The sequence below is a fragment of the Ranitomeya imitator genome, chromosome 2 (genome assembly GCF_032444005.1).
Source record: "Ranitomeya imitator isolate aRanImi1 chromosome 2, aRanImi1.pri, whole genome shotgun sequence".
NCBI classification, from domain to species: Eukaryota; Metazoa; Chordata; class Amphibia; order Anura; family Dendrobatidae; genus Ranitomeya; species Ranitomeya imitator.
The window spans coordinates 842,022,692-842,044,226 of NC_091283.1; the positions used below are offsets into that span (position 1 = coordinate 842,022,692).

Sequence of the window (21,535 nt, forward strand, 5' to 3'; positions counted from 1 at the left end):
GGGGCTCTGCAAATGCAATGTGACGCCTGCAGACCAATCCATCTAAGTCTGCATTCCAAATGGCGCTCCTTCCCTTCCGAGCCCTCCCATGCGCCCAAACGGTGGTTCCCCCCCACATATGGGGTATCAGTGTACTCAGGACAAATTGTTCAACAACTTCTCCTGTTACTCTTGGGAAAATACAAAACTGGGGGCTAAAAAATAATTTTTGTGGGAAAAATTATTTTTTTTATTTTCATGGCTCTGCGTTATAAACTTCTGTGAAGCACTTCGTGGGTCAAAGTGGTCACCACACATCAAGATAAGTTCCTTAGGGGGTCTACTTTCCAAAATGGTGTCACTTGTGGGGGGTTTCAATGTTTAGGCACATCAGGGGCTCTCCAAACGCAATATGGCGTCCCATCTCAATTCCAGTCAATTTTGCATTGAAAAGTCAAATTGCCCTCCTTTGCTTCCGAGCTCTGCCATGCGCCCAAACAGTGGTATACCCCCACATATGGGGTATCAGCGTACTCAGGACAAATTGTACAACAACCTTTGGGGTCCATTTTCTCCTGTTACCCTTGGTAAAATAAAACAAATTGGAGCTGAAGTAAATTTTTTGTGAAAAAAAGTTAAATGTTCATTTTTATTTAAACATTCTAAAAATTCCTGTGAAAAACCTGAAGGGTTAATAAACTTCTTGAATATGGTTTTGAGCACCTTGAGGGGTGCAGTTTTTAGAATGGTGTCACACTTGGGTATTTTCTATCATATAGACCCCTCAAAATGACTTCAAATGAGATGTGGTCCCTAAAAAAAAAAAAAAAATGGTGGTGTAAAAATGAGAAATTGCCGGTCAACTTTTAACCCTTATAACTCCCTAACAAAAAAAAATTTTGGTTCCAAAATTGTGCTGATGTAAAGTAGACATGTGGGAAATATTACTTATTAAGTATTTTGTGTGACATATCTCTGTGATTTAATTGCATAAAAATTCAAAGTTGGAAAATTGCGAAATTTTTTAAATTTTTGCCACATTTCTGTATTTTTCATAAATAAACGCAGGTAATATCAAAGAAATTTTACCACTATCATGAAGTACAATATGCCATGAGAAAACCTTGTCAGAATCACCGGGATCGGTTGCAGCGTTCCAGAGCTATAACCTCATAAAGGGACAGTAGTCAGAATTGTAAAAATTGGCCCGGTTATTAACGTGCAAACCACCTTTGGGGGTAAGGGTGTTAAAGTGCGGAATCGCGGGGATTCCGCACACATAGGAATGCATTGATCCGTTTACTTCCTGCATGGGCTTATGCCCACCATGTGGGAAGTAAGCGGATCATGTGCGGATGGTACCCAGGGTGGAGGAGAGGAAACTCTCCTCCAGGCCCTGGGAACCATATACCTGTAAAAAAAAAAAAAAAAAAATAGTGATATCCTCACCTTCCAGCGTCCCCCCCCGTAGCTTTCTCGCTCCTCGCGACGCTCCCGTTACCAATAATGCTTTGCGAAAATGACCTGTGAGGACGTGCGGTCTCGTGAGATGCTGCGTCATCCGGGGTCATGCCGCAAAGCATTACTGGGACCGGAGCATCGCGAGGAGCGGGAAAGGCTGCTGGGGACGCCAGGAGGTGAGAATATCATGATTTATTATTTTTTTAGAATGTTAAAAATCATTTATCTTTTACTATTGATGCTGCACAGGGAGCATGAATAGTAAAAAGTTGGTCACACTTGTCAAACACTAGGTTTGGCAAGTGTGAGCAACCTGTCAATCAGTTTTCCAAGCGATGCTACAGATGGCTTGGAAACCGCCAGCATTCTGCAAGCTAAAAACGCTAGTGTTTAGCGGGTATATGCATGCCAATTTCGCATGTGATGTACCCGCAGCAGGAGTTGCGGAATTGCCGCGGAACTTTCCGCAGCAATTCTGCAATGTGTGCACTTAGCCTTAGGCTATGTGCACACGTTGCGGATCCACAGCGTTTTTTACCGCGCAGAAACGCTGCAGATCCGCAAGTGATTTAAAGTACAATGTAAATCAATGGGAAAAAAATGCTGTGCTAATGGTGCGGAAAATTCCACGCGGAAACGCTGCGGATTAAAAGAAGGAGCATGTCATTACTTTTGTGCGGATCTGCAGCGTTTTTGTACCCATTCCATTATAGAAATCCGCAGGGTAAAAAACGCAAGAAATCCGCATAAAAAACGCATCAAATCCGCACCTGCGTTTTCTGCCAACAGATGCAGAATCCGCACAAAAAATTCCAGAGGCAAATCTGCAACGTGTGCACATGGCCTAAGAATCTGATTGCCCCAAGCGTCCATGGCTTATAGGTAAGAAAGGGGTAACCCCAACTGTTTCTGTCTATAGCATTAACCTCCATAGGACATCCCTTCTTCACCAGTAATATTGGGGGTGTGAGATGGGGCGAGGATGGGAACACCTACCGCTCACTACAATCCTGCCGTGCCGCATGTATCTGTCGGCTGGTGGGAATGGGATCTGGCCACAATGTGGTGTCTATGGGGCAAACAATTGTATAAATGAGATTTCTTCTGCCTGATGTTATGTCCCCTGAAATAAGTGTTTGTTAGACGCCTCATCTCTATGTAAAAACCAGAAAAGGAAGGTGCCCAATCACACTTGGAGCAGGACTGCATTGTTGCTGTGAGTCCTGCTCCATCACATCAATGGTGGACGTCACGGAGCTCAGATCTGCCTCCCTGAGAACCAAAGAGCCATTGTATCACCAAGCAGTGCGCACTGTGGCCTACAGAAGAGCTGGATCTGAGACCCCCTCAGAGGTTGTCTGTCCTCCCACAGGGGTCACATACCATCAAGCCTACTTATAAAATAAATGGATGAGGGACCCCAGAGGCAAATAATCTCCCCCAATGTCCGACCCCACAAACCACTGTGCTCAGAGGTAGAAAAGCAACAAAAGGAAACAAAGTATCAAAATAGAAGATACAAACATAAACACAATTAGAAGACATAACAAACATTATAAATACAATGTTGCAAACGGAACTCTAGACTATGTAGACGACATTTTGTATCTATAAATCTTCACTTTCCAAAAGTTGGGTTTATTCGGATATCTGTGTGGAGATTCTGGCTCATTTGCATTTATGCAAATGTCCCAGCCCCAGCTTGTCTGCTGCATGTTACATCTGCATATTTATAAGCTTGGCTTCTGACAAGGGGTCCTTTTGTTACCATTAAAAAAAAAAAAAAAAAACTTCTAGCAATGAGAGGGTTAAGAATGTGCTCGCTGCAGAATGGAAAACTACAACTCCCAGTGCCCCTTGCAGCTCAGCCTGATGGGAGCAGCCCTCTGCCTCTGCTGCAAGAAGTAAACAAACTCTTCAGTGGGTGCCAGTGCAGGGTGGCAGCTCCCAGCCCATGTCCTCAGCCCCCAGCCCATGTCCTCAGCCCCCAGCCCATGTCCTCAGCCCATAGTTCCCCTTTTCTTCCCTATTTTCTCTTCTTTCTTCCTTTCTGCACGATCAGCTGCCATTCCTCCTTCCTTTTATTCTGCACTGATCCCTCACCAGGCTCCTCTGCCCTATTGAGGCCTTGATCTGCTGCAGAAACTCACTGGGCCCTTTAAAAATCTCATTATTTTCATGCAAACAGCATTTAGTCTTTTTGGATTGGAGACATTTTTGAACTTTTTTTTAGAATTTATTTGGAAATAATATAGCAGATTTTTTTTTGCATTTGAAATTGACGTTTTTTGGAGGCTACAAACTGCATTATGGACGGCGTCCGAATGGTGAATATTCAGAGGCTCTTGGACGCTGCCGAATATCTGGACAGGAGGGAGCGAGGTAAAGATGTCCTCTGTCTGTATAGAAATGTTCCTGTTTTTTTTTTTTTTTTGTGGTCTTTGCATTTCTGCATTGCATTGTGGGGGATGTAGTGTGCGTGCAGCAATGGGGTCTCTGGTTGTTTTGATGTGTGATCCCCACCCATGTGTGGAGGGAGTGTTGGACACTCAGGGGTAATGTGTGGTTTTTAGGTGAAATGCTATAAATATATGTGTGAGTAAGTAGCAGGGGGGATTGTGTGACTTTCTTGTGTGTCGGGTGTCAGACGACGCCCCAGATGGCACGACGCTTGGCACTCATGCCCGTGCACAGGTCCCTATGTGGTGACTCAGTTTGTGAAGGGTGGATGGTACAGAGTTCTGATTGTGAAGATGTAGGTGATGGATACAAAGTGTTCACGCCTGGAGACGGAAAAAAACATCATTATATATTAATAATGTAACTTTCTGTATCCTTTATAAAAGTGCAACAATGTATCTCATTTATATAGAAGATCAGACCCCTAATCGACCATCCGATTATCCATAATCCCACTGATTACACATTTATTATTTCATTTTTTTTTTGTGGGAGCTTTAATGGTGGCAATTGATGATGTGTTGTCCAGCTGTCGCAGAATTAATTGATCAAGTGAAAACAAATGGGAAAACTACAAGTCCCAGCACTACCACGGCCATTGTTCTAGCACAGATTCTTACTCCTGATTTTTCTGTCCGCAGAGTGTGAACATGGCTACGCCTCCAGCTTCCCCTCTGGAGACAGCTCAGACCTTCACAGGCTAAAAACACGAAGACTAAAATCCAAGAGGTGCAGCAGCAGTGGAAGTAGTAATCTAGGAAGCAGCACAAACCGGTAAGAACCGATCTGGTGTGTAATACAGAATGGGGGCTCCCCAATCCCCCACGTTCTGTCCTATTGGTAGAAGTTCTGCTAGGCTCCTTTGGTTCCTGGGTCGCCATTGTCGCCCCCGTAGGGTTGTCGCCCACAGCGCTCACTCGTCCACCTGACTAGTTGTGTTAATGAATCTGCATTGCCGTTCTCTTTCTTGGGCAATTTCTGGCTCCACATTTACCCCAGTCCTATTATATTCCTAAGCTGCAGGTGTAATGCTGATAGATGTTATTGGAAACCATCAGCAAGCTGGTGACTAGATCCTTGGCCGAGCGCCTACCATACAGTGCGGCGGCTAACTCATCAGATGACTGTACCCCCCCACCTGGTGTGAAGACCATTGTTCCCAGAATACAGGGATCTAGGCAGAGCGATAAAATCCAAAAAAGCATCAAAGAAAAGAAGAGGCCGTACAGCAATATGGGGTCACATACTAGAAACCTGCAGGATGGCGGCGTGAGTACAGGTGTATGTACTGGTGGACAACTACTCACACTCCCATCATCCATCATATGGGTATTATAAGTGCACACCGATAAGGCGCCAATCACACATATACTTGTAGTCCACCACAGCCTATTGGACACACTCATACTATTGTATCAGGCGGCTGCCCAGCATTATATGAGGACACCCCCCCAGGGACAGACACCCCCCCAGGGACAGACACCCCCCCAGGGACAGACACCCCCCCAGGGACAGACACCCCCCCAGGGACAGACACCCCCCAGGGACAGACACCCCCCAGGGACAGACACCCCCCAGGGACAGACACCCCACAGGGACAGACACCCCCCAGGGACAGACACCCCAATTCCCCCCGCCTCCACGACCGGACCCGGCCGCATCCTGCAAAGATGAACAATCCAAGATCACAACCAACGTCCCCGATCCTCATTGTCCAGCGAGACCCTACACTAAGATCAACAGCAATTCACTCAACAGTAAATAAATACCAGCAGAATAGTGAGTGCAGCTCTGGAGTATAATACAGGAGGTAACTCCGGATCAGTAATGTAATGTCTGTACACAGTGACTGCACCAGCAGAATAGTGAGTGCAGCTCTGGAGTATAATACAGGATGTAACTCAGGATCAGTAATGTAATGTATGTACACAGTGACTGCACCAGCAGAATAGTGAGTGCAGCTCTGGAGTATAATACAGGATGTAACTCAGGATCAGTAATGTAATGTATGTACACAGTGACTGCACCAGCAGAATAGTGAGTGCAGCTCTGGGGTATAATACAGGATGTAACTCAGGATCAGTAATGTATGTACACAGTGACTGCACCAGCAGAATAGTGAGTGCAGCTCTGGAGTATAATACAGGAGGTAACTCAGGATCAGTAATGTAATGTATGTACACAGTGACTGCACCAGCAGAATAGTGAGTGCAGCTCTGGAGTATAATACAGGAGGTAACTCAGGATCAGTAATGTATGTACACAGTGACTGCACCAGCAGAATAGTGAGTGCAGCTCTGGAGTATAATACAGGAGGTAACTCAGGATCAGTAATGTAATGTATGTACACAGTGACTGCACCAGCAGAATAGTGAGTGCAGCTCTGAAGTATAATACAGGAGGTAACTCAGGATCAGTAATGTATGTACACAGTGACTGCACCAGCAGAATAGTGAGTGCAGCTCTGGAGAATATGTAAGCAGTGCTCTAATGTACAAGGACCTGCTTCTATGTAAAAGCTGCAGTTTTCTGCGGCAGTATTCGGGTTTCCTGTTTTGCTACTTCTCGGCGTGACTCTATATGACTCTATACTGTATGACAGCAGGAAATGATATCAGCGACCACTAATATTTGAGAGTGGACAATGCTGGGTAGAGTTGTCTCTGATTTTTTTCCCGGGAGATTTGGCCTTTATTTCTGGATATGAACATTGTGTCTGCAGTTCTTTTATATCAAGGATTTCCTGCTCTTATTTGGGGTCTTTTTTACGACTCTTGAATCAATGGAAAAGAACAGGGATGGAGAGATGGCCCAATATTGAGGAATCCAATTCGAATGGCCGAGTTTACCATGTTAATAAGTTTGGGAGCAGCACTGATGGGATCACGACAAGCTCGGCTCTGCTGCATCTGCCCCACAGTCACCATTCCGGCCTCCTCGGCAGCAGGAGGGTTAAACGTGGAGCAAAGTGATTCCAGATGGGAGATAATCTGTATCTACTGCAGCCCAGAAAAACACAAACCCCCAGTGATGGAGATTTTCCACTCAGCGTTTTTTGGCTCCTTCATCTTGGGCTGTGTGACCTCATGGTACCCCAGTCCCATACAGGGAGGGGGCCGCGTCCTGCAGGTTTATGCCCCCGGAGGGATCGGCGCTGTCGTCCGCCTGCTGTGATATTTGGGGCCGGTTACTGTACGAGGCGGCTTATGTCCCCGGGTCCGGTTATTCTGCATCCTCTAACCTCAAGTGAACTCTGTCATACAAGATGTCCTGAGACCCCTCCAAGAGCGAAGGGGCGGCTGTATCTACTGTCTGCTGTATCTAAGCCCCTCATGTGTGATACTGCTGCACCTAAGCCCCTCGTGTGTGATACTGTCTGCTGTATCTAAGCCCCTCATGTGTGGTACTGACGGCTGCATCTAAGCCCCTCGTGTGTGATACTGCTGCACCTAAGCCTCTCATGTATGATACTGTCTGCTGCATCTAAGCCCCTCATGTGTGATACTGTCTGCTGCATCTAAGCCCCTCATGTGTGGTACTGACGGCTGCATCTAAGCCCCTCGTGTGTGATACTGCTGCACCTAAGCCTCTCATGTATGATACTGTCTGCTGCATCTAAGCCCCTCATGTGTGATACTGTCTGCTGTATCTAAGCCCCTCATGTGTGGTACTGACGGCTGCATCTAAGCCCCTCATGTGTGGTACTGACGGCTGCATCTAAGCCCCTCGTGTGTGATACTGCTGCACCTAAGCCTCTCATGTATGATACTGTCTGCTGCATCTAAGCCCATCATGTGTGATACTGGCTGCTGTATCTAAGCCCCTCATGTGTGGTACTGACGGCTGCATCTAAGCCCCTCGTGTGTGATACTGCTGCACCTAAGCCTCTCATGTATGATACTGTCTGCTGCATCTAAGCCCATCATGTGTGATACTGGCTGCTGTATCTAAGCCCATCATGTGTGGTACTGTGTGCTGCATCTAAGCCTCTCATGTGTGGTACTGTGTGCTGCATCTAAGCCTCTCATGTATGATACTGTCTGCTGCATCTAAGCCCATCATGTGTGATACTGGCTGCTGTATCTAAGCCCATCATGTGTGGTACTGTGTGCTGCATCTAAGCCTCTCATGTATGATACTGTCTGCTGTATCTAAGCCCCTCATGTGTGATACTGCTGCATCTAAGCCTCTCATGTATGATACTGTCTGCTGTATCTAAGCCCCTCATGTGTGATACTGCTGCATCTAAGCCTCTCATGTATGATACTGTCTGCTGTATCTAAGCCCATCATGTGTGATACTGAGAGCTGCATCTAAGCCCATCATGTGTGATACTGACGGCTGCATCTAAGCCCATCATGTGTGATACGGTCTGCTGTATCTAAGCGCATCATGTGCGATACTGGCTGCTGCATCTAAGCCCATGTGTGATGCTGTCTGTGGCATCTAAGCCCCTCATGTGTGATGCTGTCTGTGGCATCTAAGCCCATGTGTGATGCTGTCTGCGGCATCTAAGCCCAACGTGTGATACTGACTGCTGTATGTAAGCCCATCATGTGTGATACGGTCTTCTGCATCTAGGCGCATCATGTCTGCTGCATTTATGCCCATGTGTGATACTGTTTGCTGAGCTGCTATATCTAAGCCCATGTGTGATGCTGTCTGCTGCATCTAAGTCCATCATGTGTGGTACTGTCTGCTGTATCTAAGCCCATCATGTGTGATACTGTGTGCTGCATCTAAGCCCAACATGTGTGATACTGATTGCTGCATCAAAGCCCAACATGTGTGATACTGACTGCTGCATCTAAGCCTCTCGTGTGATACTGTTTGCTGAGCTGCTGTATCTAAGCCCATGCGTGATGCTGTCGGCTGCATCTAAGCCCCTCATGTGTGATACTGTCTGCTGTATCTAAGCACATCATGTGCGATATTGTCTGCTGTATCTAAGCCCCTCATTTGTTACTGTCTGCTGCATCTAAGCGCATCATGTGTGATACTGTCTGCTGTATCTAAGCCCCTCATGTGATAGTGTGCTGCATCTATGCCCATGTAATAGTCTGCTGAGCTGCTGTATCTAAGCCCCTCATTTGTGTTAGTCTGCTGCATCTAAGCCCCTCATGTGTGATACTGACTGCTGCATCTAAGCCCCTCATGTGTGCTACTGTGTGCTGCATCTAAGCCCCTCATGTGTGATACTGACTGCTGCATCTAAGCCCCTCATGTGTGATACTGACTGCTGCATCTAAGCCCCTCATGTGTGATACTGACTGCTGCATCTAAGCCCCTCATGTGTGATACTGTGTGCTGCATCTATGCCCATGTGTGATAGTCTGCTGAGCTGCTGTATCTAAGCCATTATGTGTGATCCTGCTGGTTACACAGTTACATCTAAGCTTTTCGTGTGTGATACATTCTCCAGAGCTGCGCAGCACTACAACCCCCATCATTGCTTGTTACTGATATTATTTCTTCCTCTTTCTTCAGGTCGACGCACAACGAGCTGGAGAAGAATCGGTGAGTCGGCTGATAGATACATAATGGCTGCATGTGGGATTTGTCTCTCAGGAGTCGGGGAAAGCTGGGTGACAGGCGGCGGGGGGGGGGGGGGGGGGCAGTGATGATAACCCTCATCCTCCTCTGGATCTGGGCTAATGTGAGAAACTCTGAGAATGCAGGGGCTGTGTGCCGGAGGCGGGGGTCCGCAGGGGGAGTGAGGGCTGGAGGAATGTGGGAGGCTGGGGGGGCGCGAGGTCAGGACGGGGTCACGGGATTTATTACACGTTGTCCCTGTGTCCGATGATTTATTAGGGAAATATCTAGAATAATAAACATTTTATAATCACCGAGGGGGGAGTTATTACAAGATCAGGCGACCCCCTCCCCATAAAATATATATGAGGCAACCCCCCCCATAACTTATACTAACTCCCACCGGTTGTGGTATATGTAAGATGACTCCTATATATCAGTCTGCAAAATAATTGTTTTCAAAGATTTTTTTTTTTTTTTTTTTTCCTCTAAATCTTTTGTAAGAAACAACAAACGATGAAATAATGGTCAGTAATAATGTATGGGGAGACTGGAGGCGTGGGGAGACTGGGGGCGTGGGGAGACTGGAGGCGTGGGGAGACTGGAGGCGTGGGGAGACTGGGGGCGTGGGGAGACTGGGGGCGTGGGGAGACTGGGGGCGTGGGCAGACTGGGGGCGTGGGCAGACTGGGGGCGTGGGGAGACTGGGGGCGTGGGGAGACTGGAGGCGTGGGCAGACTGGGCGTGGGCAGACTGGGCGTGGGGAGACTGGGGGCGTGGGCAGACTGGGGGCGTGGGGAGACTGGGGGCGTGGGGAGACTGGGGGCGTGGGGAGACTGGAGGCGTGGGCAGACTGGAGGCGTGGGGAGACTGGAGGCGTGGGGAGACTGGGGGCGTGGGGAGACTGGGGGCGTGGGGAGACTGGGGGCGTGGGCAGACTGGGGGCGTGGGCAGACTGGGGGCGTGGGGAGACTGGGGGCGTGGGGAGACTGGAGGCGTGGGCAGACTGGGCGTGGGCAGACTGGGCGTGGGGAGACTGGGGGCGTGGGCAGACTGGGGGCGTGGGGAGACTGGGGGCGTGGGGAGACTGGGGGCGTGGGGAGACTGGAGGCGTGGGCAGACTGGGCGTAGGGAGACTGGGGGCGTGGGCAGACTGGGCGTGGGGAGACTGGGGGCGTGGGGAGACTGGAGGCGTGGGGAGACTGGGGGCGTGGGGAGACTGGAGGCGTGGGGAGACTGGGGGCGTGGGGAGACTGGGGGCGTGGGGAGACTGGGGGCGTGGGGAGACTGGGGGCGTGGGGAGACTGGGGGCGTGGGGAGACTGGGGGCGTGGGGAGACTGGGGGCGTGGGGAGACTGGAGGCGTGGGCAGACTGGGGGCGTGGGGAGACTGGGGGCGTGGGGAGACTGGGGGCGTGGGGAGACTGGAGGCGTGGGGAGACTGGGGGCGTGGGGAGACTGGGGGCGTGGGGAGCCTCACACCTCATTCTATGGGGGAGCTGTGAATAACCACAATGACCAATAGACAGAAGGAATGATGATGAGGATGATGATGAAGCTGTGGATGACGGAGCTCAGCGTTGCATTGATGCTGCCGTCTTACAGCAGTCGTTACATTGTATCCCGGCTCTTCGTGGCCCCCATATTGGTTGCTTCCTACTTGCTCTCGGTGACGATCCTCGTGGGGCTGTAATGGCGTCTTGTCAGTAGTCGCTCCTCTTCACCAGTGTCCTATAGAACTAGTCACGTTTTCTTGTGTTCCGTCACTTTTACGTGAAACATTGGCCTCCAGTTTGGTAACATGGAGTGTTCCGGACAGGTCAGGCGTAGTCCGGGCGCCGCGCCAGGTGTGTCCTGTACAGATAGAGGCTCGGAGTGAAATTCTTTGGCAACTGGTGACCGCTTTGGAGCTAATAAAAATGGAATAAAAATAATCTACTAGTGAGAACAGAGACGGGAACAGGACAGTGGACGAGGGGCCGTGATCTGTGGTCACCCCTGGGCCAGCGCGGATGGGGGAAGACTTTAGGGGATTCTCTTCTTAAATGTATTTATGCAAATAGAAATAATTCCGGCAGGAAAAGAGGTTTCAGCCCTTCTTAAGATTGTCAGACACCAAACAACCTCCACTGATCAACTGTTCCTGGTCCGGTTGGATGTGATCAGTTAGAGAGCGGCACAGCATTGTGAACTGTGTGGTGGCCGTAGAAAGGCATCTGCGCAGTACCCCATGGCATCTGCCCACTACCCCATGGCATCTGCGCAGTACCCCACCACAGCCACGCAGTACCTCATGGCCTTTGTGCAGTAATAATAATAATAATCTTTATTTTTATATAGCGCTAACATATTCCGCAGCGCTTTACAGTTTTGCACACATTATCAGTAGCACCCCACGGCCTCTGTGCAGTACCCCACGGCATCTGTGCAGTACCCCACGGTAGCTGCACAGCACCCCACAGCAGCCACACAGCACTCCACGGCATCCGCGCACACCACATTCGTGCAGTACCCCATGGCATGTGCGCAGCACCCCACCCCAGCCGCGCAGAACCCCAACGCAGCTGTCGATTGTGCAGTGCAGATCTGCATCTGGTCACATCCGGCCATCACCAGGCACAGCTGATCAGTGGCGTTGCCGGGTGTCGCACCTCCACAGATCTGATATTGTTGTCCTCAGGATAGGACATCAATATAAAAGTAGACAAGAATAGGGTGATCCCCGGCACAACCATCCAGTAATAAAACAGATTTCTCTATCACTACATGGTTGTGCCGAGGATCACCCTATTCTTGTCTGTCTGGAGTTCTGCGGTCACCAGCGGTTTCAGCACTGAAAATCGAACGACGTGTTGAGCCCAATATGTCTCTTTTTTTCCAATAAAAAGTAGTGGACAATTCCTTTAATTAATCTCCGAGAAATCATGTGTCAGGTGCATCACTTTTGTTTTTCAGGAGGGCCCACCTACGACTCTGCCTAGAGCGGCTGAAGGACCTTATACCCCTAGAGGACGACAGCGCCAGGCACACCACCCTGGGGCTACTAAACAAAGCCAAACTGCACATCAAGGTGTGGAGAGCGGGCATCACGTGTCATGGTGGTGGAGGGAAGGAGGGTGGGGGGCAGATCTGCGTCCCGGGAATTTCACCTAAGTATGAGGGCGCTAGAGGATGTGAAATCCTCCATCAGTTAGGTTGGGTGCACGGGGCCTGACAAGTCTCAGCCTCGAACATTCACGTCTTTTATACTAAGAGGAAAGGTCGTCCCCTGGGATTCGAGATCAGTGATGTCATTTTTGGGGGTGTAAAGTCCATTTTTTTTATATCCCTGCAGAAACTTGAAGATTCAGCGCGGAAGGGCCAACATCAGATGGAGATGTTGGAAAGGGAGCAGCGGTTTTTGAAGAGAAGGTTGGAGCAGCTGCAGGGCTGTGGGGAGCCGGAGCGCATGCGAGCGGACAGTGTCGGCTCCAGCATGTCGTCTGACCGGTCTGACTCCGAACGAGGTGAGACTGATGAAAGGGTAATTCCTCTGTTATAAAATCTGCCCTTCTTATAGAATACTAGATTGTGGCCCGATTCTAACGCATCGGGTATTCTAGAATATGCATGTCCCCGTAGTATATGGACAATGATGATTCCAGAATTCGCGGCAGACTGTGCCCGTCGCTGATTGGTCGAGGCAACCTTTATGACATCATCGTCGCCATGGCAACCATTATGACATCATCGTCGCTGTGCCCGTTGCTGATTGGTCGAGGCCTGGCGGCCTCGACCAATCAGAGACGCGGGATGTCTACGTCCTTTATGACATCATCGTCGCTGTGCCTGTCGCTGATTGGTCGAGGCCTGGCGGCCTCGACCAATCAGAGACGCAGGATTTCCAGGACAGACAGAAAGACAGACGGAAAAACCCTTAGACAATTATATATATAGATTATATCACTCTGATCATTGAAGGGGCAGCAGCATGGGTTTGGCACTGCGTCTTCCTGTGCTGCAGTGCCCGTACACTGGGTGGTTGGAAATGGTAATGCCTCTGGTCCGAACCCATACGCCCAGGGTAGACATTGTAGCATGATCCGGACGCCCTGTGCCCACATGCAGTGATGAAGGTCAGGAATATTTTCCTACGGAGTCACCATAATTAATTATGTTCTATTTCTCCAACAGAAGAGATCGAGGTGGACATCGAAAGCACAGAATTCTCCAACTTAGAAGTGGACAGTTCTAGCAGCACCAGCATCAGTGACCTGGACGACCACAACAGCCGGCAGAGCCTGGGCAGTGATGAAGGATATTCCAGTGCTAGTATCAAGCTGCTATACCACTCCTAAGAGTCCTGGGCTGACGGCAGTGGATCCAACTTGCTGCCCGCGCCTAAGAGTCCTGGGCTGACACTGGTGGATCAGACTTGCTGCCCGCGCCCAAGAGTCCTGGGCTGGCGGCAGTGGACCCAATTCGCTGCCCGCGCCTAAGAGTCCTGGGCTGACGGCAGTGGATGAGGCTCTCTGCTCGAGCCTAAGAGTCCTGCGCTGACACCGGTGGATCAGACTCGCTGCCCGCGCCTAAGAGTCCTGGGCTGACGGCAGTGAATCAGACTCACTGCCTGCGCCTAAGGATCTTTGGCTGAGGCAGTGGATCAGACTCGCTGCCCGAGCCTAAGAGTCCTGGGCTGACGGCAGTGGATCAGACTCGCTGCCCGCGCCTAAGAGTCCTGGGCTGACACCAGTGGATCAGACTCGCTGCCCGCGCCTAAGAGTCCTGGGCTGACGGCAGTGGATGAGGCTCTCTGCTCGAGCCTAAGAGTCCTGCGCTGACACCGGTGGATCAGACTCGCTGCCCGCGCCTAAGAGTCCTGGGCTGACGGCAGTGAATCAGACTCACTGCCTGCGCCTAAGGATCTTTGGCTGAGGCAGTGGATCAGACTCGCTGCCCGAGCCTAAGAGTCCTGGGCTGACGGCAGTGGATCAGACTCGCTGCCCGAGCCTAAGAGTCCTGGGCTGACGGCAGTGGATCAGACTCGCTGCCCGCGCCTAAGAGTCCTGGGCTGACGGCAGTGGATCAGACTCGCTGCCCGCGCCTAAGAGTCCTGGGCTGACGGCAGTGGATCAGACTCGCTGCCCGCGCCTAAGAGTCCTGGGCTGACGGCAGTGGATCAGACTCGCTGCCCGCGCCTAAGAGTCCTGCGCTGACACCAGTGGATCTCTCTCTGCCCGGGCATAAGAGTCCTGCCCTGACACCAGTGGATCACTCTCTGCCCAAGCCTAAGAGTCCTGCGCTGACACCAGTGGATCATTCTCTGCCCAGGCATAAGAGTCCTGCGCTGACACCAGTGGATCATTCTCTGCCCAGGCATAAGAGTCCTGCGCTGACACCAGTGGATCATTCTCTGCCCAGGCATAAGAGTCCTGCGCTGACACCAGTGGATCAGACTCTCTCCCCGCGCTCCCTAGTTCTGCACTATTGGATTCAATCAAAATTTTGGTTCCTCCAGATCTCCAGTCCTGAATGGAGTTGGACAGTTGTACGGGATTTTCTTCTGTTTTGCTGGACCAAAAAAAGAAAAGCCACTTTTGACCAGCTCATTCTCTTAATAAGGGCATTCCCTGAAGACCACACAACTCCCGCAGGGTCGGAGATCATTACGGTCTAAACTTTTTTTAGCACAACTGCCTACGGTGTTACGTTTTCCATACAGATCTGTATGTTGTCTTTGAAGATGAGATTCATTGTCACGTGGTCTTTGCCTTAATTCGGCATCTTAGAAGACTTTTATACAAACTCACCATGGAATGGTGTAAAACAAAAAGAATTTCCTCATTGTGGTCAACGGCGTGCTCTCTGCTGGGTCTTGTAGTACCCTTCATTCCGGAGACCGGTTATTATTCTTTAGTTCCTTCCTGAGATGGTCCTTTATACTCATTCAATCTACCAGCAAAAAGTTTCTACACTTGCATGAGCCAAGTTTTCAAGAAGTTTGTCCCAGCCTCTGATCTTCTCAACCTCTAATGACCCGGTACCTGGCAACTCGTGCTGTAACGTCCACACTTGGTGACTTTGGGATGGTATCACATTTAGATGTGTCACTATTCACTAGATAACTTTTATTTTTCGAACTTTTATTTTGGATGCACTAGACAAAACTCTGGCAGAACTACAAGCCCCAGGATGGCCTCGTTATAGCATGCGCAGAACCTGTGGCACTTCTTCTATAACTGCACCGCCTGAGCCATTTCCGTAACCAACAAGCATTTGGTTGATAGTTTAAAGGGAGTTCTCTGCCTAAGTTTAAAAAAAATTCTGATTAATAAGGCGGCGGCAGCAGCAGATTGCCTGACATGACTGGTGGCCGACCACTCCAGATATTTGGCACCCTGCAGCCAATATGACCCACATGACTCACGTCCACAGTTGCCAGCTGTGATGGAAGCAGCAGCCGTGACTTGCCATTCACCATATCATCTGCATTACTAATGAGATTTTTTTTCTTAAACTAAATTTAGGTGGAGATGACCTTTTAAAGAGAAGCAATCACCAGAAAAAGTGATCTAGTGTTAAAATTAGGTTGTTTTTTTTGTGCTACATGTAATTTTTAAACATTTTTGGCAAACGTAATTTTGTTTTCATATCAATCTTTATTAAGCAAAATTAAGTAATCTTGTAATTTTCACACTGACCAATCGGGCTTTTCTAGACTTCTACTTCTTGTCCTTTCAGAAAGAGTTTTCAGCAGCTTCATTATCATCATGGGCAGGATTACAATGACACACAACACCTCAGTACACAGCTGATATCACAGGATCCACTATTCACAATAGGTGATGTCACAGCTCACCTCCTCCTCCTGTACAATGAATGATAACACCTCTATATACAGTAGCTAACACAGGATTAACTATTCACAATATGATAATAATCTTTATTTTTATATAGCACTAACATATTCCGCAGCGCTTTACAGTTTTGCACACATTGTCATCACTGTCCCCGATGGGGCTCACAATCTAGATTCCCTATCAGTATGTGATGTCACAGCTCACCTCCTCCTCCTGTACAATGACTGATAACACCTCTATATACAGAAGATAACACAGGATCCATTCACAGTAGGTGATGTCACAGCTCACCTCCTCCTCCTGTACAATGACTGATAACACCTCTATATACAGAAGATAACACAGGATCCATTCACAGTAGGTGATGTCACAGGTCACCTCCTCCTCCTGTACAATGACTAATAACACCTCTATATACAGTGGATAATACAGGATCCACCATTCACAATAGGTGATGTCACAGCTCACCTCCCCCTCCTGTACAATGACTAATAACACCTCTATATACAGTAGATAACACAGGATCCACCATTCACAATAGTTGATGTCACAGCTCACCTCCTCCTCCTGTATAATGACTGATAACACCTCTATATACAGTAGATAACACATGATCAACCATTCACAATAGGTGATGTCACAGCTTACCTCCTCCTCCTCCCTTCATAATGACTTTTGTACACGCTCATGAGATGGCTCAATACAAAAGATAGGCTCAGAGTCTGTTGAATGTGGCTAATGTACATGTGATGTCTGAACTAGCCCCAATGATCAGTTTGAAAATTGCAACATTTTTTATTAAGGCCGATTGTAGTATGGGAAAAAAATTAAAAATACTTCCAACAAAAGCCTGGTTTACACAGTAGGTAACGTTCTGGTGACCGCTTTGCTTCGACATTGGGTTCAGTTCTATATAATTCCATATAATGGAATCTTTTAACAGTGTTTCCTTCATGTCCACGATGTGACCATCTTGAATCCGGACCCTTCTAATGCTCCCGATTCCCAGGGTCACACGAGCACTGATCCGCTGTCTTTGCGGGAAATGAGAACACTAATTGTAGCTTGCAGTGCAAGGTCGCTCGGTCCGTGGGCGGCTGCTGTTTCGTCACACTGTCATCTAGACAAGTAAATGTTCAACTTTGTAAGTTGCGTGACGTCGCGATCCGTTTTTTTTTTTTTTTCCTTTTTTTTTTCTGCTTGTGAAGTCCTGCGCCTTCTAAGACTCTTCTATCCGGTAGTGGTTTTTAGGTTCATTGTGTAATTTTGATTTTATTTCTCTTGTATTTTCTTTAGGGTTTTACTGTGGGGTGGAAGGAATGATTTACACTAAAACTAATACTCTGGATTTTAGAAGACCAAATAATGTAAAGTGATGGTCTGGTATGAGGTTGTTCACCGCTGACAAACAAGACTGTCCATAAAAATGCATGCTCAGATTGGTTGAGTGTGCATGATTATGACAATGTATATATTTTTATACTGCACCAATGCATTTTTTTTAAATTCAACCCTGAATTTTCATTTGTGTATACAGCTCCTAAGCAGAGATACATGTCTCCATGGTAACAGATGGCAAACAAAACTGTGAAATGTTACTCCCACCTTCAGAGAAGGGAAACCTAAAGAAGTGACACATTGACTCCAGGATTAGTTGTCTGTAACTGTGGAGACACGTATCTCTGCCTAGGAGCTGCATACTTAAAATGGTAGATGATTGTGGGTTTTTTAAATCCAGATTCCAGTTGCAAAATTCTTTTTTTTTTTTAAAGTGCATCAGAGCAATAAGTTTTGGTTGCAAAAGTATCCACACCCTTTTAAAGAGGCAGATACAGGAACGTATCTACAGTGATACCCGGGTTACAGATACTAATGATGACGGCCATTTGTGAATAGTAATGATCATTGATAACTTATATTTTAGGTTAATAGCAAGGATCCAGAGGGAAAATTAGATTAAAAAATGACAGAACAGTCTAAAAAAACCCCCCCAAAAATCAGACTATCGACCCCCCACCAACCCCCATGTGTTCACTTAATGGATGTGCCTCCATCAGATGGTGATCTGACCGCTACGTAGTTATATCCCGAGTCCACCAGCGACTTGTGACCTCGCCGAGGTGCGAGGCTTTCCTGTTAGTAGCCCTCTAAAAACGCGATACATTGTGTCTGGTGTATCAATAAGCCACAGATTAGAGCAGTGACCTGGTTCTTGGGGTCTGAACATCCAGTAATCCTGAGAGTTATGTTATCCCCCCACTGTCTACTCAGACATCGCTCCTGAACGTCCCGGTGCAAAACCCAAAATGTTACTTTAGTTTAATTTTTTTATTTTTTCCCCATTTTGCACTTTTTGATTTACTAAATATTTACTATTTATGTCGATGTGCATTTAGATGATTCTTCTCGCTGCTTCTTAGAGCGGTTATAGTTCAACCACAGCGCTAGTGAGCTATGGTCAGCTGAGTCGGTCCGCTTCTATATCACCCCCCCCCCCGTTTCTGTACCCCACCTTCCGCTTCTATACCCCCCTCTGCTTCTATATCCCCCCCTTCCGCTTCTATACCCCCCTCTGCTTCTATATCCCCCCCTTCCGCTTCTATACCGCCCTCTGCATCTCTATCCCCCCCTTCCGCTTCTATCCCCCTCCGCTTCTGTACCCCCCTCTGCTTCTATATTCCCACCTTCCGCTTCTATACCCCCTTCCGCTTCTATACCCCCCTCTGCATCTCTATCCCCCTCCGCTTCTGTATCCCCCTTCTGCTTCTGTGCCCCCCTCTGCTTCTATATCCCCCCCTTCTGCTTCTATACCCCCTCTGTATCTCTATCCCCCTCCTGCTTCTGTACCCCCCCTTCCGCTTCTGTACCCCCCTCTGCATCTCTATCCCCCTCCGCTTCTGTATCCCCCTTCTGCTTCTGTGCCCCCCTCTGCTTCTATATCCCCCCCTTCTGCTTCTATACCCCCTCTGTATCTCTATCCCCCTCCTGCTTCTGTACCCCACCTTCCGCTTCTGTACCCCCCTCTGCATCTCTATCCCCCCTTCCGCTTCTGTACCCCCCACACACCGTGAAATCCTTGAGAAAGCAGCTTTTGTGCTCTGCAGTCTCCAGCGTTTTGCACTAGTCTTTAAGGATATGGGGGCAATTTTTTTTTTCCTTTAGTTAAGTTGTTGTATTTGGAGCTAAAAATATTTTTTACAATCGGGATTTATTACTAATTTTGTGTGGTTTCCCTCCTCCAGCGTCTGTATTGCAGAATGCGTTGTCCATCACCGAATTTGTTTTGACACTTTGTAACTTTTTCGTCTCTCAGCTGATTTTATGATGGCATGAAAGTGCAGCTAAACTTTCGTGTGGACAAAATACGGAATAAAAGAGATACAAGCTCCCATATAGACCAGCTCACTGATTGTTCTTGGTTAACTCATTCTGTAGCCAGCATTGTGCAGCGAAAAAAAAAAAAAAATTGCAGTAGCCAAAGCTTGCAAATTTTTTTTTTTTTTTTAAATGAAACACCAATTGCAAAAATCATGTAATGTCCATGGCCTTTATATTGCTAGATGATCTACACTGAAAGTCGTGACATAGTATTTCTTTGAATGTAATTATGTCCAGATGCAACTGCCCCAAAATGTAGCGGCCACGGAGCAGACGTCACCCTCCAAAATGAATACGTCCAAGTCTATAGTCGCACGACGTTCCCCATGTGCCACCATTCACGTGCTATAATGTCGCACAATTTGGGCCCTCGGTCCTCAAGGCTTTCAGAAATGCCAGAAACTCCCGCAAATGGGATATAAATAATATATCAATTACTAAAATAATGCGACTCCCCAGACAGAGGTGCCAGCAATTAAATAGGGATATATATATATATATATATATATATATATATATATATATAATTTTATTAATGAACTGGGGTCACAATGTAACATTCCATCTGAAAGCTAAAGCTTTTTTTTACAGATCCTAAAAATCCAACTAATAATTTGAAAAGATACGAAACTTTTACGCCAAGGTTTTGGTTTTTAATAAAATTATAGTGCACTTTTTATGTAACCATCCTTCACTTCGCATGTTGTGCTGATGAGCGGTGCCAAGTTACTATTTTAGAAGGTAATTTTATTGTCTTTCATTGCAAAAAAAAAAAAATATTTAAAGGGCAATTCCAGTTGTCCATAAATTGTCCTGGCAGATGAGGTTCCACATTTTATCCCATAGGGGGCAGTGTTATAGTATTTAATATTGATGCACTACAGATAATCAGGCCGTCATCCATTGGGACTGGAGAGTGATGCAGAAATGTGCACAGACATTGTCACTTCCCAACCTGAATAATAGCATCATACATAGCGATGATGAGCGATAAGAGATGAGAAAATATAATACGTAATATTATTATTAATATACCATTACCATGAGGATAATACGGGTAGGAGTGGAATTGCCCTATATCATCACTAGGCTATGTTCACACAGAGTTTTGTAGCGGATATTATTTATTTAGCCTTATTTTTTTCTAAAGATATTTAAAAAAAAAAAAAAAAAAAAAAAGACCCCTCTTGGGATCAGCTCCCGATGCAATCTGCTCCATTCTAACCACTGTCCAATCCAAAGGCTGCAAAAAAAAAAAAAAAACGCATTTAGAAAAGAAAAACTTCCCAGAAAATTTTTTAACTAGCAGTTTCCACTTGAAAAACTTAGTTTATAAAAATGCCTCAATTGTTTTAAAGCATCCAACAAAAAAATCCCCTCCCCCCATCACTCTGATTTCCAGCATTAATGACTAATCTTCTAGAATGGTGTGCACACGGTAAATGTCGCCTCTCGTCTGACTTCACGACTGTCATTTTCTCCCTTCCCCTTTGTAATATTTCTGCTGTAAAATAAGAAAAAAAACTTACCCTGTTGGTAAAGACATTCTTTATAGAAATGCCTAAATTATTGCCGAACTTGTTAATTATTTTATTTCATTCTAGTAGTTTTTTTTTTTTTTTTTATGCATTATGTAAACTGGTGCGAAACCAAGAAAGGACAAAACAATAAAAAAAAAGTCTCTGTATTGTGATGGTTTTTTATTTAAACTTTTTTATCTTTATCTGGGTGCGCGGAGGATAATGTAATGCTGGGGGTACACGGCGACTGTGTCATCCCCGGGGCGCAGGGAAACACCGCACGCACGCTGTGATCACGGCACCGGATGTGGCGCAGCGCTCTGCCATCACGGCATCGGATGTGGCGCAGCGCTCTGCCATCACGGCGC

General features: G+C 47.4%; 1 protein-coding gene across 2 annotated transcripts in view; it reads left to right on the forward strand.

Annotated features, from left to right (window-relative positions):
• Nucleotides 1-21,334, forward strand: part of MXI1 (MAX interactor 1, dimerization protein) — a 38,085-nt gene extending 16,751 nt beyond the window's left edge. The window contains exons 1-6 of one of the 2 annotated variants that reach the window (XM_069754273.1): nucleotides 3,073-3,822; nucleotides 4,542-4,674; nucleotides 9,388-9,417; nucleotides 12,386-12,500; nucleotides 12,765-12,936; nucleotides 13,604-21,334. In XM_069754273.1, the coding sequence (XP_069610374.1) occupies nucleotides 3,750-3,822; nucleotides 4,542-4,674; nucleotides 9,388-9,417; nucleotides 12,386-12,500; nucleotides 12,765-12,936; nucleotides 13,604-13,767 (687 nt within the window). In that variant the 5' untranslated portion in view covers nucleotides 3,073-3,749 and the 3' untranslated portion in view covers nucleotides 13,768-21,334. Of the gene's footprint in view, nucleotides 1-3,072; nucleotides 3,823-4,541; nucleotides 4,675-9,387; nucleotides 9,418-12,385; nucleotides 12,501-12,764; nucleotides 12,937-13,603 lie in introns of those variants that run through there. The other variant, XM_069754272.1, reaches the window with a different exon arrangement.
• Nucleotides 21,335-21,535: the final 201 nt, after the last annotated feature.